Genomic DNA, 16747 nt, shown 5'->3' on the forward strand with positions numbered 1-16747 from the left:
AGGATTACGGAAAAACTACTGGCCCGATTTTCATGAAACTTCGTGGAAGGGTGTAGCATGGGCCAAGGAAGAACGAATTAAATTTTTGAGCGGATCCGGATCCGACTCACCAACAAGCAGTAATAGCACGAACCTTGGCGGAGGTCTGCGCTCTCCGAGTGCCCTTCTAGTTTTCCATGGGAAAGACACCGCTGTAAGAAGAAAGCGAAGCACTGCGCATGCGCAAAACAGAATATTGGGAGTTTGGCTGGCTGCTGTGCTGTTAGTACCATGACGAGTTGCCGATGGTGATGTGGATGAAATAACGGTACCTAGTTGATCAGATGTGGATGGGAAAATGTCAAGATAATATCAACAGTTTCCAGAGATATTTTTTAATGCTTTTCAGCGGAGTAGATCAGTTGCTCCCTTTTAAATGTGTGTTCTCTTATCTTGCCTTCTTTTGACTTTACGAGAAGGAGCAGCAGCAACAGCAAGCTAACGCCAAGCTAGGTGGCTAACATTTGCTAGCACAGAGTACCGCTCGGTGTAGTCAACGCTCAACTGGCGACACTTGCCAGCTTGACAAAATAACAGGCGAGCTTTTCTAGGTGCTAACAGATATGCAGTGAATAGATTTAGTTAACTCGCGACTGTTTGAATGTTAGCTCTTGGTTTAATTATTAACTTTTAATACTCACGGGTTTGCAATCGACATTAGCTGATCAGCTAAATTGATGCTTGGATTCAAACAACCGCAGCCCGTGCAAATCAAACAACTGCAGTGGAGGTAAGCAAAGCAGCAGGATGGAGTCATGATGTGCGTACACTAGCCACCATTCTTCGTTTTGCCATCTTTTCTTCTTGTACAGACAATCTTCAATATATAATTTTCATGCAGTGATCAAGTTATAGTTATTGTTGCTGTTGAATTTCATTTGATGCCAGCGTTTTTATAAAAATGTAGCGCAGCAAGGTGGATGCTGGTGAGCCTTCATAGGAAACTCTAGTTCATCCTGTGTCCGATTTGTTAATACGGTTAGAGCAATAAAAATTACTTGTGGTTCCCATTAATAGCTATATTGCTTTTAGTGCTTCTGATTGAACACAGTCTGCATAGCCTAATGATTCTTTATGTTGCAGCTCTCCTAGCCAAAGGACTTATGAGGGCATGTCAAAAAGCCTGCTGTTAGGATTTAGGTCAAAGTACAATAGATGTTTTGAAACCCACCCTCGGGTGCAGTCAGCAGGACTGATGAGTTGCCTCTGTCTGTTGACTAGGAAACTGCCTGGCTCACTGAGAACCAGTTGTAGTTTCATATTGGTATTTGTAATCACTGGTGTACATGCATAGTGAGCATAGTCCTCCTTAGTCTTACAGGAGTCTATATTACTGTTTCTCAGTTGATAGCTAGATAGATTATTTTTCAATAATCATTTATATGACAACCTCCTTTAACTAATTCATGGTTTAAATGAATAAGTAATACATCCATCTTCAGACTACATTAGTCCTGCTTTCAACTTGAACACCAAATCAAAGAATGCAGTAATGTGGAAATCAGTAGTTGATTTAGGATACCTAGATGACATTGGATACTTTTTTCAGAAAACAATCCAAACCTCCTAAATTTGCGTAAAGTTTGCTTTTCTGTCATCCTAAAATAATTTCCCGACAGTTCCTTGGGTAGGCAGTTGTTTGCCTGCCGCTCAGATGTGTTCCAAGGTGCTGCAACACTACAAGCTGATTGAGGCTTTGGCAAGCAGTGTGAGTCATCCATGACCACAGCCAGCATCACCCTATATTTAGCTGATGCATGGGGGGACTGAAAGTCACTGTGAAATCAGTTTTCACTCTGAATGATTAGATTATCGCCTCCCTGGAATCCGGACCAAGAGGATGACGTTGTTAGAGATGACTGTACCCAGTGATCTTTGATGGTTTGATCATAAGGGTGGTGGAGTGTGGAGCATCTTTCTGGCTGCTTTTGATGTTGCCAGCTCTGCTGTTTATAAGCTAGTTTGGTCTGTCTTGTTTCCTTTAGTCCAAATCAGTGCTGCATCATCATTATGTGAGGCACCGCTTGTCTCATGTTAACTTCTTATCAATCTATGAACTGGCTGCCGATGTCTCTCTCCTATCCACCCTACTTTGCCTAGTTTGTCTCTGGTGATGATGTTAGACCAATTCATGGGACCAACTTGATCATCTGATATTTGAGAGTGATATGGGAAATTTATCAGGTTGTTTGTTGGTCCTGAAAAAAGTCTTAACTGATGAAAGTTTGATGCTGAAACATCTGCTGTTCCTCTTGCTGCTATTAAATATTTTTTAAATGCACAAAGCACAGTTATAGTGATATCTTGGTGTGCGCAACCTTTGGCCTATATATGAATTTGCTTTATTTTTAGTGGAATGCAACTTTTAAACTTAAGCACAGTAAAGGCCTATATTGTTTGTTTTTCCTTTAAAAAAAAAAGTTAAATATGACATCTAAATTCAAGGCCTTCAGTACTGCTACAGGCTTTAAGTCTTAAATTAAGTTTTAGCCATCTAAAAAATGTTGCTGTTTCTTGGTGTGCTGTTGTGAGAAATCAGCCAAGTCATGCTACACACTACATGCACTACAGTTTTTTTTCATTATCATGTTAGTTTCGGTGGCAAATTGGGCTTATATTTCATTCTAACTAGAATTCAAAAGGTCTTAAAAGGCCTTTGATTTAACTTGATGGAACTTGCAAAGACCCTGTTTATGCAAATATTTGATCAAGGCAAGTGAAAAGGTGGATGTAGATGCCACTGGCTCAATTGCCTGCAAAGTCTAAACACCTCATAGGGACTGGTAGGTTAAGCATTAAAAACAGCAGAGAGGGAAACAATGACACATGCCTATAGAAAGCAACTCAAGGGACTTTAGAATATGTAGTGCTCAAGTTTATCACAATTTTGTTGACAGTGATATATTGAGAGAAAGTCTTACAGGTTACTTTTAAAAGAATGAATAGTGGCAAAATAGTTACACTATCATGAATGTTGAATTTCTTCTTTTTGACATCAGGTTTTCTATATCAGACTCAGTGTCTGCCATTTTATCCAGTGGTGATTCTGGTGTCATACAGCAGCCAACTTATGCATGAAACACAGAATTGTGGGATGGTAGGAACTGTTAAGAATATATTTATCCATTTAATCACCTTGTTCTGGACCAAAGAATATGTAGGCTATTTGGACTAGGCTATGTTATGGTTTTCCTGTTTTTCGGAAAGATTTTGGAACATCTACCCGAGGCCACAGGCCACATGTCTGTATGTTCTCTGTGTCCAGCCTAAACACTGATGCTGATGTGTGGCAAGGTGTCCCATTCCCATCTGTAGGGATTTGTTTGTGTCTAGGCCTATTTGCAGCTCCCCTGCACTTCTTCCTGCCCTCAGCAAAACACAGAGAAAGAGAAGAGGAGAATTTGGGTCAGCAGCCCTCAGCTCATGGCTGTCACGCCGATTTGCTGTGTTTGAGTGATTCACGCTCTGTTCCTCCCTCCTGTGTGTATGAGTGTGTGTGTTTTTTCCACCCTCAATCATCCTCTCCTCACCCACCTACCTTATGCCTCCTCTCTTCACTCATTCTCTCTGTGTTTTGATCACGCTTCATCTGTCTATCTACACAATCTCTTTTGTTGTGGATATATTTTATGCTGTCCTAGTTTGCTCTTCTCCGTATCTTATTCTGTTTTTCTTGTTCCTGTGGTTGTCAGCGGATGTTCTCTGGAGATTTAGGGCCTATACTCTGCAAAGCCTGATTGGTATGCTTCTCCACATGACAGTGTTTCATTTAGGTTTCATAACCTAGAAACATTGTAACACCGGGACCTTGCATAAAATATCTCTCAGGACTGATTATCATTCAGTGTAGTCTACTACACATTTAAAATGTCTGAACTCCCTTGTGTTTTCCTGATGTTAAATGTGTTTGTATTTAATAACTGATTACTGGATAAAGTCCCTAAATTCCTCTCTATCTCCTCCATCCCCTCTCTTCATGCAGATGAGTCAACTTTGGCGGCGAGACATACCCCTGTCAGAGAGGCTGGGCAATGACTCTCCAGTGGGCCTGGCCCCGGGGCCCCCAGCCACCGTGGCTCCTCAAGGGCCCAACGCCTCCTGGGTACCGGAGGCCCCGCTGGTCACACCTGATGAGCCCATTTTCCTCATGACCTCTACTGCCCAAACTATATCAGGGTTCTTCGTTTGGACTGCCCTTCTAATCACCTGTCACCAGGTAAGGAGAATCTGAAATCGGGAGCCTGCAGATGGCCTAGTGGTTAGAAAGACCAACTGAACCTACAACTGAAACAACGGTTAAACACATAAATGTGTGTACCAGGATATAAAATTAACTTGTTTATTTATTTGATTTGTAGGGGCATTTTGGTCCTCTTCAGGGGCAATTTTATTGAACAATGAAATAATACATTTGCATTGCATATTGGCAAATAAACACTCAATTTGTACCACAAACATTTGTTTTATTTTAAATCATAATATTCTTCACATCCCACACTGCTTTTCCAGTGGCAGCAGGCCGTACAAAAGAGAATAAGGCCTTGACCACACCACTTACCGCAAGCTTTACACAAAGCACTTACACCAGGACATTTGCTTTTCTGATGCAGATTTAGTCTCTGTGTAAAATGAGCCATCATAAAGGAGGTTTATTGCTATCCCTGCTGTAGTCTACCCATCTCCTAATAAAGTACAAAAGCCGGTCCTGACAGGGAATATGCTAGCTTTTTAGGCAGGTTTACCAATAGTGTAAGTAGGGCTTCATTCTTGCCCCCTCCTAAGATGACTGCCGTAGAGTCGCACTGTGGCATCCTCAAATCACACTGCAGATCCAGACAGTACAAACAATGGATGTAAAGATTTCCTCCCAGATTCCATCCGGACGCCTGCCAAGTTCAGGTTGATTACGCTGCCTGGAACACACCCAGCCTGGGACGCCTCAGGCTGCTGAGCCATAAAGGAACTGTGGCAAGACTTCAAAGGGCTTCACCTTTCACTGCTGTCTGTCTCTTGGCTACAGAAATATATACTCTAGGTTTAGAGTATATTTACTGAGACAAGGCTACGAAAAAAAGTGTGGTGTGTCACGTGGTTTAGCTACTTGTAAAAGATTATATAAACAGTAGAGTCCAATAATTGAAATCTGTGGAGAATGGAGATGTTTTGTGGATTTGTGCGGATAAGCTCAGCAAGGTATCTTTGCCTTGTTTGTATCAGTTCTCATGTTACAGTGAAGTTCAGCACTTGCCTGTTATATAAGTAAGATCTATTATTGTGCTTCAAGGCTCCAGTTAATGATTCCTCTTCCATTGTTTGCTGCCGCTCTTCACACATAAAGGGTTAAAGATGAGCCCTCCGTCGCTCTGGCAACAGGTGCTCCTGGCTCTACTATGACATCAGCAAAGAGCAGGGGACGGGTGGGGGGCGGGGGTGGAGTTGCCTAGCAACAAGCCCTGTGAGCGGAGTGCACCGTCTCGCTCGGTGCGCTATCACCCACTGTTTGTTATTTTACCAAAGGTGTGTGTCTGTTTACATGCCAGGAAAGGTGATAGGTGGGGCATTGTGTAAGTGGAAGGGAGCCGGATGGAGCCGGCAGAGGTGCTGATGACAAAGGCCCTCCAGTTCCTTCCTGCTGTCTGCCTGTCTGAATAGGGGGGATAAACACACAGAATCAATTACCCAAAACAGAGCCACAAACGTGCACACATTTATACACACACACACTCCTCTCTGAGATCCTACTTGGACAAATAAATACCTGCTTTATTCAGACTTGAACATACAGACTAGAACCTAATGCATACAGACTTCATGAGACAGCAATTGGTTTCAGCCTATGGTTTCACCTAACCCATTTAGCAACCGTTTACTGAGCTGTGGTCTCAGAGAGAGGAAGTTGATGAATATTCAAACACTTCATCTTCCCCTGTCTCACTTTTTTGTTTATGTGACAAAGAAGTTTTGGTATTTTAATCCACCCTAAAACTACTGTATGCAAAAGATCAAATCCTTGAGAAGAGTTTCAGAAGGCACACACTTGTGAACGGATATGTAACTTAACGTTGCATAACAGTTGGTGCTGTGCGACAAAATAGGTTACTTTTTGTATCCTCTGAAGTTGATGGACGCTTTGTAAAAAGCATTTTCCTTCTTTAGCCTTTGTCTACTCCATGTACATCAGCTACATGAATTTATGTTTTATGTGTGTGTGTGCAAGTACACACTTAAGTACATATGCGCATGCGTGTATGTACTTATGCATGTGTACCAACATCTCCTCCTTTGTCTCTCTCTCCTTCCTTTGTTTATCTTACAGAGAGGTTTTGGTATTTTAAAGGGAAAACCCACACTAGTTTTTCAGCGATGTTAGTCAGTTCTCTCAGTGTTTCTGAGCATGAGCAGCTCTGTCCCAAAGCTGGAATCTAAACAGTCTAATGCAATCTGTGATGCCATCAAAAAACTATTTTGGAGCTGCCCCATTAACAGCATATGAAAGGCTGAAATTGTAGACTCACAGAATGGTAATTTGAGCTCTTACACCCGACTGAACTTTGTCGTAGTAGTGATTACACTTCTGATCCAGAAGATGTATCCATATCCCCAAAGATCACTCTGGGTTCAGTCAGTATCAACACATTTGGTCACATATTCATTGCCAATGGGGCAGCAGATCTGATTTTAGTCTTGCCTCCATTTCAGGCTCGGGGAGTGACTCATTTTTGCACTAAAGTCCCGATTAAATCACACGTAGATTTTTATGTACTGTCCTTAGAAAGCTCTGATGTACCTTTCTCCCTTCTCCCATCTTTTCAGATCTACATGCACCTGCGTTACTACAGCTCTCCAAATGAACAGAGGCACATAGTGAGGATCCTCTTCATAGTCCCCATCTACGCCTTTGACTCCTGGCTCAGCCTTCTCTTCTTCACCAATGAGGAGTACTATGTCTACTTCGACACGGTCCGAGACTGCTACGAAGGTGAGCAGACAGAGGGGCACAGTACACTGAACTGGTAAAGTAGTACCTTCTTTCATACACCTGCTACCGTACCGTGTATGCAGGCTGGTGAATGTGCTGCCATTAAAGATTATTTGGCGCACACACCGTACGCAATTTTCACCAAGGCCGTTGGAGTGAAAGTTGTGTGTTCCAGCATGTGCCTTTTGACTCCCAGCATTGAGGGTGTGAGAATTTATGTGTTGTGATTCCCCCAGTGGCAGATGGCCTTTGCAGTGTCTTCATTTATGAAGGCAGCCATCTTTGTTCTCTTGTTTCCAAGGCCTGTTGGGATTGCTGGGGAGGGGAAACCTGTTTCCTAGCAACTGTATGAAAACGAGCGAAGCCTTGAGAAGAGTTTCAGTAGCCGCTCGCTCGTGAACAGATAAATTGTCAGCTTGTTCTGTATCCTACCGGCCTGTGGTGCATCTACTGCCACAGGAATTTGAGCATAAATCAACCCGGGAGTTACATAACATATTGTGTGCAGTAAAATTGGTTATTATATACTGTATGTTGGCAGTATCATGCAGTATACATTCCAGTATCATCACATGCATGCCTTAATGAGGATACATGCCTGCCTCTGTGCAGGTTTGTACGCACAGTTATATCAATGTGTGTGCAAGGCTGCATGGGAAGGTAGAGGTAGAGAGCAGTGGAAGCCGACAGCTTGGTCAGTCTGTACACAGTAGGTTCCCCCTGCCTGGCACATGGTGCACGGGCCAAGGGATGGCAGGGTCGGGCAACAGCTGTGGCCCCAGGGCTCCGTCTTTCTAAATATAGAGACAGACAGGAGACTTCACCGCTGCTGTGCATCCAGTTGTACAGCACATAGACATAACAGGCATTAATTAATGTGCCATCCACTGTGGGCAAAATGTGCACACAGCACAGTCGGTGTACAGTATACAGAGAAACAGACATTGTGTGCGTCAATGCATGAATGAACAGGCACGCTCACTCAGTGAGCTGCCATTAGGACAGCATCTGTGTTTCTCTGTCAACAGACTGCACATACCGTAACTCACTATATATTATGCAATGACTGAATGGTAGAATTAAAGTAGCAGTTATTGTTGTTGTTCTTGTATTGCATAAGATAGGAGCAACAGATGATTAGAGTCTTGGAGACATAATGGAGACATGGAGGCATGGTCTCCACAATCAAGGATCCATATTCTAAAAATGAGACATTAGTGTGCTATTGCTGTTGTTTTTAACACATACATTCTTCCATTGTATGTTTTTAGATAATCGTTTATGATACAATCCAGAATTAATTTCTCAGCCAACCCAAACAGTAAAGAGAGTTGAGGCAGTGGGGAGCTGGTTTCCGTCGGCCTCCACAACTACCCTTAAATTAAGCCTGAGAACACCTGGGACACCAGATGAAAACACATTACCTAGTCAGGGACACCAATTACTGGGATCAGGGTCTGGTCAAGTCAGGTTTATTTAATTTGCATGTTACCTAACAGCATTGTGACAATACAGTTAACACAATAGCTGATAAAACATTTACCAATATATAGGATATGATGTAACTAACCCTTGTGCTAATTTGGGAGTATATATGTAAAAACCTAGCTTGGATGTTGGAGGAAAAGGGGTGAGAGCAGGTATGTCATTGTCATTGCACAGGTGTGTCATTGAATTAGGCCCCTGACATGCTATTGAGCCCATGGAGGCTCCACAGTGAGTTCAGGCATTCACCACTCCCCTCCACACCCGCTCTCAACACTGTATAACCATGCCCTGTAATTATGCTTAGGCTTAAGCCTAATTCACATCCTTACCCAGTCATTTCTAAGCTTGCTGATGGAAATGGCTTACCTTTCTGGCTTGAAATGGCCAGCTCAGCAGTTCAAGAACAAAACTGTATTAGCAAACCATAAGCTTAATTATGACAATTATACCAAGAGTTGACAACGGTGTATGACTGCCCACTCCTGCCACCGTAGCCATGCCATCATATGATGTATAACTCCTGTCTTAGTCATGGGATACAGTTCCATATTGTGACCCCAACTGATCTTTTCAGCTGCTTCTTCTTTTTAGCTTGCATTTCCCAATGCCTAAGATCCCCTTACTGCCCTCACTTGTGCCAATGCAATAATAAATCTTTCTTGATTTACTCACCTTCATGTATGAAGTCAATTTGATGTTTAGGGCTCTCTCTCCTCTTCTCTTTGTGTTTGTTTAATTTTTGCTGCCAAGAACTTTAACACATGGTTATGCCACATAGGATGCTAAGTTCTGAGCACAGTATGCATGGGGGGACTTCACCTAGCTATTGGTTGAGGTTTTGGTGTGATAACAGGTAGGACAGTTCATAGGTTGCTCCAATAATGAATCCAATCCTAGACTCCTCCAATTTCCAAGTTCTTTCCAATTAAGTTTCTTCCTTTCTACACTTTCCCAGTTGATCCATTGTCTCTGCTTAGCTTGAGAAACTGCTCTGGCACACCTTGCCACATCCTCCTGGCTATGTAGTTGCTGCACTACCAGCTTCGTCTTTTCCATTAGTACAGCTTTGATCCGTGACAATTTACTTGAGCCAAGACCAAGGCATCCACAACCTTGTTGCAGTTGCCCTACGCTATCCATGTGTCTAAATGTTGATTTTGCTCACGGAACTGCTTCTTAACGGCTCCACTTCTGCCCAATCGCTAGGGTAGGCTTATGCTTCTTACTGTTGTGTCTTTAGACTCTTTTAGGGTCAACTCCAGTCTAACGTCCATTTGAATTTATCTGTTAGGTTGGATAGAGATATCTACAGGACGCCCTCCCCATAAAGTGCTACACTGCTAAGACATTCAGGGACTCCTACTCATTTTCTAACCCATCAAGCACTCCTCATGTACATAATTTAAAATATTTACTGCTATTTTACTTAGGTCTGGGAGTCAATTTGCAGTCACAAATGGTTGCCCGAAAAATCATTAACCCTTTGACTATGTGCGTCTCTCGCTCCACAGCCTTTGTCATCTACAACTTCCTCAGTCTGTGTTATGAGTACCTGGGAGGAGAGAGCGCCATCATGGCTGAGATCAGAGGGAAACCTATTGAGTAAGTCCTGTTCGCTCTCTTCCTCTCTTTCAATCTTCCATTCTTCCATTCTCTCTCTCTCTTTCGAGTGTGATCTGACATATATCAATCAATGCATTCATTTCATTTCAAATAGTATGCGTACATGCCTAATTCTCATCTGTTTTGACCTGTATGAACCTGCACTTCACTCCAGGTCAAGCTGTGTGTATGGGACCTGTTGTCTATGGGGCAGGACCTACTCCATTGGTTTCCTCAGGTTTTGCAAACAGGTACAAATCATCTTCTTGTCTCATACACATTGCCATTGACAATAACATTTCTTTAAATAATTAAGCACCAAAGCTGCTGTCCCAGCTAAGTTTTAATGTGTGTGCTCTAAGGATAGGGAACAACTCTCTCCACTTAAGACCCACCAAATTTTTATAGATACTACATCACTGTTTCTCTTAGCAATTTTCTTGTGGTACCCTGTTGTTAAAATGTGGTCTTGGATGGAAACTTTGTGCTTGATTTAAAAAATGTGTAATAAATCGTTTAGTTTGGCTACCGTAACTTTTGAGTGACACAAAGTGGCAGTGTAGTATCACTGCATCTGGACAGTCACTTTATATTAGCCCGATAATTCTCCTGACACATTGTCTCTCTCCTTTTTTCCTCATTCGTACTTCCCTTCCTCTCATTCTTGCTCGCTCTTGCTTCCTCAGGCGACTCTCCAGTTCTGCGTGGTGAAGCCCCTGATGGCCGTGATCACCGTTATTCTGCAGGCCTTTGGGAAGTACAGAGACGGAGACTTCAAGTATGTTTGCACACAACGTACCCACTCTGTCATTCACAGCATGGATGCCTCCCTGAGTGGCCCTTCCCTCCAACTTGACTGCTGTGTTGTGTCACAGCATGTCAGACCCCGACTGACCTCAGCCAAAGGGCTTTTCAGGCCACAATATATCCTGACCATGTTCAGGGAATTTGTATTTCTCCTCGTTGTTGATTTTCAAAAGATATAAATTCAAGTCTCTTTTTATCTCTCACATGCAGTTCTTAATTCATGTACCTGAAAACTGACTGCCAGCATTAAACAAATCCCATTAGACAGAGTGCTGCTCTAAGGTCCAATTGACCATCCTTTTAATTATGAACTAGACGGCCTAAAGCTGCACTTGGCAAGATTACTGGGGCTGCAACAAAGCCTGTCCCTCCCCTGTAACTGAGACGCTGTAGATTGGCCCTATTTGCCCAAACGGAATTCTGGTTTGGTCACTGGCAGGGAATCTGCTCTGCAGACAGGAAGTGGCAAATCAAAATGTGAGAGTGAAATACAAATTGTGTCCTAGACAGCACCAAGGATTCACCAATGTCAGGTCTCTCCTTTGTTACATGATTTATAGGTATTGAAGTCCTTCAATTTTAAACTGGTACCTCTAGCTGCCATTTGGGGCAGCTAGAGAGCGTGAAATTGCCTTGTGCATCTTCATCTAATTGTAGATCAGCATTCCCTCTTTGATGCTTGATATGTATGGCTCTAGATTCTAAAGCATACTGTGTCTCTCTCTCCTCTTGTCTCTCCCTCCCTCCTCCAGTGTGGCTAGTGGCTACCTGTATGTGACCATCATCTACAACATCTCCGTCAGCCTGTCGCTGTACGCTCTCTTCCTCTTCTACTTTGCCACACGCGACCTGCTCGTCCCCTACAGCCCCGTTCTCAAGTTCTTCATGGTCAAGTCGGTCATCTTCCTCTCTTTCTGGCAGGGTAGGAAGACCACATTCTGCACTTCCCTACACACACACACACACACCAGCACGCATGCTTATTCAGTGTGTCTCTCTGTGTCTCACGTAGGAATGCTGCTGGCCATCCTGGAGAAGTGTGGGGCCATCCCTCAGATCAGCTCTGCTGAGGTCTCTGTGGGCGAGGGCACGGTCGCCGCTGGTTACCAAAACTTCATCATCTGCATTGAGATGTTCTTTGCTGCTGTGGCTTTGCGCCATGCCTTCACCTACAAAGTCTACATGGACAAAAGGCTGGACTCTTATGGTAAGGGGAGTGTGTGGGTGTGTGTGCAGGTGTGTGTGTAGGGGTTTGTGGTAATTAAGCTGGGTTTGAGAGTGGAAAAGCAGAGCAAAATGCATAGATAATGAGAAAGAGAGCTGTTAAGTTATCATGGTGTGTAGTATAATTGAATTATCTGTTTGTCTGATCTAGCTAGAAACATTAGTTTGGAGAATCCATGTTCAGCGTTCAAGATACTGTCTGATTTCTGTAGTCTGTCAGAACTGACCTGTTCTCACTCTTTTTTCCTCTCCCTTGTTACTTTCACTCCTATCTTTCAAACTCCACTGAATATATTTTGGATCTTTATCTTTTCTTCTGCTCTGTTTTCCTGCGTTCCGCCATTTTCAACTTTGATTTTCCCGTGTTCTTTGTTTCCGTTTTGTCTCTCTTTGTCTCCCTTTTCTCCTCTTTTCTCTCCTCTTCGCTGTGCTGCACTAAAAGGCTCATTTCCTATCTATGGACAGTACGGTAGGTCTGATGTTAGCTGTATTCAGTCTGTCTCTGCCACAGTGCTTTATGTTTGCTCCTTTGTTACAGTGCTTTTTGTTTGCTTCTTTGTGTTTGATTGTGGTTAAACGTCATCACTTTAACATCGTCTGTGAGTTCTGTTTCAGTATTACATTCAGTTCCCCATAAAATAGGTGTATACATTTTAAATTAATAATCATGGGTGTACGGTACCGCTTTCATGTTGTTTTGTTTCATGATGTTTATTTTGCAGTCAGTGAATGCAGGCTGTGAACATTTTGCTCTTCAGTTTGTGTGGGCACCATTTTGTTTACTCTGTGTTCCCACCCAGGCTCAATGGCCTCCTCCTGTCATCCTCTCTCCCTCCCTCCCTCTCTGTCTCTCTCACACATGCTCTCTCTCTAGCTGAGTTTCCATCCAAACGGTTTTTATTTTTGCAAATTATGAGGTATTGAATTAGAAAAGCTGATTGGAAATGGAAAAATTTCCTAAGATTTCCTCAGTATCGTAAAAAAAAGTTTTGTTTTTTTTATGTTTGCTTGAAGCAGAAACATTTTTGGTTGATAAAGAAATTAGACGATAAAAAGCGATGGAAACTTGTTTCTTAGGCTTGGCATGATTAGCCAATGGTTCTATTTTATCGCGCAGCAGTTCAAAAGTGGCTTTGGATGTTCTGAAAAGTTGCCTGTAAAAAATCTGTCCATCATGACTTCTAAGAAATATTGTACTCGCTGTTGCTATTGTGGCTGTATGGCCATTAGTTGGTGCATTCGAATATTGCCAAGTGCATTTCCAAATGAAAGCATGAAGTATGGTTAACATTAGCTGACACTAAAGAACAATAACAACTTGCCCAATACTAATCAATTCTTGAAAGACTTGAAAGATTTTTCTTGTGGATGTGTTTTTTAAACATTCACAAAGCCGATTTATTCTCTTCAATCCAGCTGATGGAAACTAATCTAATTTGCTTTTTTTTTTTTGGTGACATTTTAAAACTTTTTGAAAAATTCACCCATCAGTTGGATGGGAAACATCGCTTCTGCCTTTCTCTCGCACTTCCTCATTCACTCTCTCGCTCTCCATCTCTCTCTCACACTCTCTCCCCCTCCCCTCATCCCTCATCCTTCCCTCCCCTCCCATCATGCCCAGTGTTTCGTCGCTAATGTTCCACTCCCTCCTGCAGGTCGCTGTGCCCCCATGAAGAGCATCTCCAGCAGCCTGAAGGAGACCATGAACCCTGGCGACATGGTCCAGGACGCCATCCACAACTTCTCCCCGGCCTATCAGCAGTACACCCAGCAGTCCACCCTGGAGCAGTGCGGGGGCCCGCCGCTGTCTCGCAGCCACAGTAACCTCAGCACCCGGGGCGACAACGAAAAGACCCTGCTGCTCAGCTCCGATGACGAGTTCTGAGACTCACACACTCTCACACACACACACACACACACACACACACTGACACAGAGGCTGGATTTACTCTCGAAGCCCACATTGGATTTTTATCAGCTATGTGACACAAATCAGATCTTTTTGTTGCTACCTTAACAGAGCAAATCAGATTCTATGAGGTTTTTTTCCATGTTTAGACAACAATAAAAAGATCAGATTCATGTCAAATTTGTGAAATAAGTTCTGAGACGTTCCACTGGAGAACAGAGGGTAGGAAGGGATGGATTGTTTTTATGAGGAAAGAGAGGAAAAGAGGGGATAAATTGGTGAACTAGGAAAGAGGGCATGGAGAGGATGGAGTAGTTGTAGCTGCTATGGTTAGGGAGTAGAGGAGCTGACAGTGCAGACATCGGGTTCATGAACTTTTCAAGAGTTTTCATTGACTTGCATTTAGGTTGATTCATTGCATTGGTACACGGTACATAAGTAGTCGCATTGCGTTGTGTACCATGTACTTTCACTGCTCATGTGCTGATACACTCAGTAATTCACTGACTTCATATAGGTCATCGCTCATAGAAAATACAGTATCTACATGCACCCATGAATATGGCTCAGTACAAATAAACATGTGCCTGCGTATAGCACCTTTTATACTGCGCTTGAAACACCACAGCAATTTATGACACATAGATACATTATAATGCTAGAGCAAGCAAGTGCCATCTTCAGCTGAAACGCATATTATCCTTCATCCTTTCATTTTTTAATCGAATGTTAACTCGTACTCCTCCTCACCCCTCTAGAGTATTTTATTTTGGTTTTTCAAAAAGTATCTCCTCCTCACCCCTCTGCCAAGTCTGCCTCTTACTGAAACATTGCCAAATAGAGGGAGCGACATACCCCCCCACCCCCCACCCCCTGTCCCCAGTCTGCAAGACACACCGATTTTAAGATTCAGATTTGATTTTATTGACAGGCAACACTAAGGAGCCTTTGAATTGCTGGACTTTATTTTAATATATATATGGTTTTTATCGCAAATAATTCTTTTATTTAAGCGTTCTATGACCTTAAAGGTGCAACTCATTTAAGACTAGCCTGTTGGAAAACTGTTTATTCCAGAGATGTTTTAAGTATACTATGTATGTGTTATTGTTTTCTCGTGTGTTCATATGAACAAGTGTAATAGGTAATAGTGCGACTCCGGCTGTTTGCCTGACTGGGGCTCCGCCCCCAATGTTAAGTGTTGTTTATGGAGCGCTGAGGGAACAGCTGTGGGAGAGAGGGTTTAGTGTGGGAGTGATGGACGGACAACGCCCACGCAGATTACAGATTACTGAGGAAGTGACACTGGCCCAGCTCTGCTGTGCTGTGGATTGTAATCCCATAATTGGGGCATTATTGTGCAGCACAGATCAGGCCCTGCTTCTACTGGCACCCTTGATAATGGGTGACACTGCTATAATGGGGTAGTGAGTGAGTCGGGCTATGGTTGGCTATGGCAGACAGATGAGGCCAGACAAATAGATTACAGTACAAACAAGGCTTTAAATCTGACTGCATTTACATCTGGAATAGACACAGGCTTTCAAAAGTTGATATGCAGATGTAAATAAGTGTAAGGGCAAGGTGATAGATAATGTCCAGGTACAATAGCTATATATAATATACATGTAGGGCCAGGGTTGTGCCAGAAAGGTGTACAATAGGAACACACTGCTGCAGACAAGTGAATGATGTGTTGTAGAAAGATGAGGAGCGGACAAAAGCTTCAAGTGAATCAAAACCCTCAGCCAGGCCAGTTATCCTCCGGTGGTGAGAATGATGCTACATCCATACCCAAAGGATCACATTCACCACTTTGGCTGTCATAGTTCATACTATTATCAACTCATGTTTAATATGCATTTTTCGCAGTGGCCAGTAGAAGGTGCACATGGTTGATTTGATGCTGGAAGATGTTATCTGGGGCTAAGTGGGTGCCCTCTATACATTGACAGGCAAAGTGTGCGAGCGCCTTTCTAATCTAAAACTGATATTTGGCTTCTGGAATAGTGACAGTGGTTGTTGAATTGTGGAATCTGCCAGTGGATGGAAAAGTTGGTTTCCTGCCCCACATCCCATCCAACCCCCCTCCTACACAAACACACACACTCCTCAACACATCAGTCATTTATCTCTCTCACCCCTGAACCCCTTCGCTTTCAAGTAACAACAGTACTTCAATGAAGAGCGACGGTTGACTGAATTTGTTCTAAATGTACCTTTGGCTTGGTGATGTTGAAAAGGAGTGACATTCAATGCCTTATTTGTACTTTGCCCCTGAGGTAACAGCATATCAACCTCAAGCGTCTTGATTTGACACGCTATCAAATGATACTTTTGATACTATGTGATTTAAAAGTTGTATCTTAATGACAAAGCTGAATATATTATACCAGAAAGGAATGAATATTGTAAATAGAGTTTAAATAAGCACTGCGAAACATTCATGATGATGACTATAGTACTCGAGTTGGGATAGTGCTTTGTTTTGTATTTTCATGACTCATTCTTTTTATTTTGTTTTATAATTTTTCTTCATTTGTATATTGGTAATATTATCTCTTAGGTTTTGATGCTATATTTGTCTCTGTTGGTGTTGAAAAGGAAATAAAAGACAATAGACAATTTGAAAAAGGACAAATTCTTTTCTTTATTTGTTTAAAAGCAAACTTCCACCACTTGTTAAATTACTTTATACC

The 16747-nt window shown here is 42.6% G+C and overlaps 1 protein-coding gene across 1 annotated transcript; it reads left to right on the plus strand.

Annotated features, from left to right (window-relative positions):
• The first annotated feature begins 300 nt into the window (after positions 1–300).
• LOC139913852 (transmembrane protein 184B-like) lies at positions 301–16665 on the plus strand. The gene is made up of 10 exons (XM_071902000.2): positions 301–769; positions 4022–4255; positions 6853–7018; positions 10018–10108; positions 10284–10359; positions 10795–10886; positions 11668–11837; positions 11928–12122; positions 13795–14784; positions 14834–16665. The coding sequence occupies exons 2-9, from the start codon at positions 4022–4024 to the stop codon at positions 14022–14024; spliced, it is 1254 nt and encodes a 417-aa protein (XP_071758101.1). The 5' UTR covers positions 301–769; the 3' UTR covers positions 14025–14784; positions 14834–16665.
• The last annotated feature ends 82 nt before the right edge of the window (positions 16666–16747 follow it).

The sequence above is a fragment of the Centroberyx gerrardi genome, chromosome 7, assembly GCF_048128805.1.
Source record: "Centroberyx gerrardi isolate f3 chromosome 7, fCenGer3.hap1.cur.20231027, whole genome shotgun sequence".
In the NCBI taxonomy this organism is placed as follows: Eukaryota; Metazoa; Chordata; class Actinopteri; order Beryciformes; family Berycidae; genus Centroberyx; species Centroberyx gerrardi.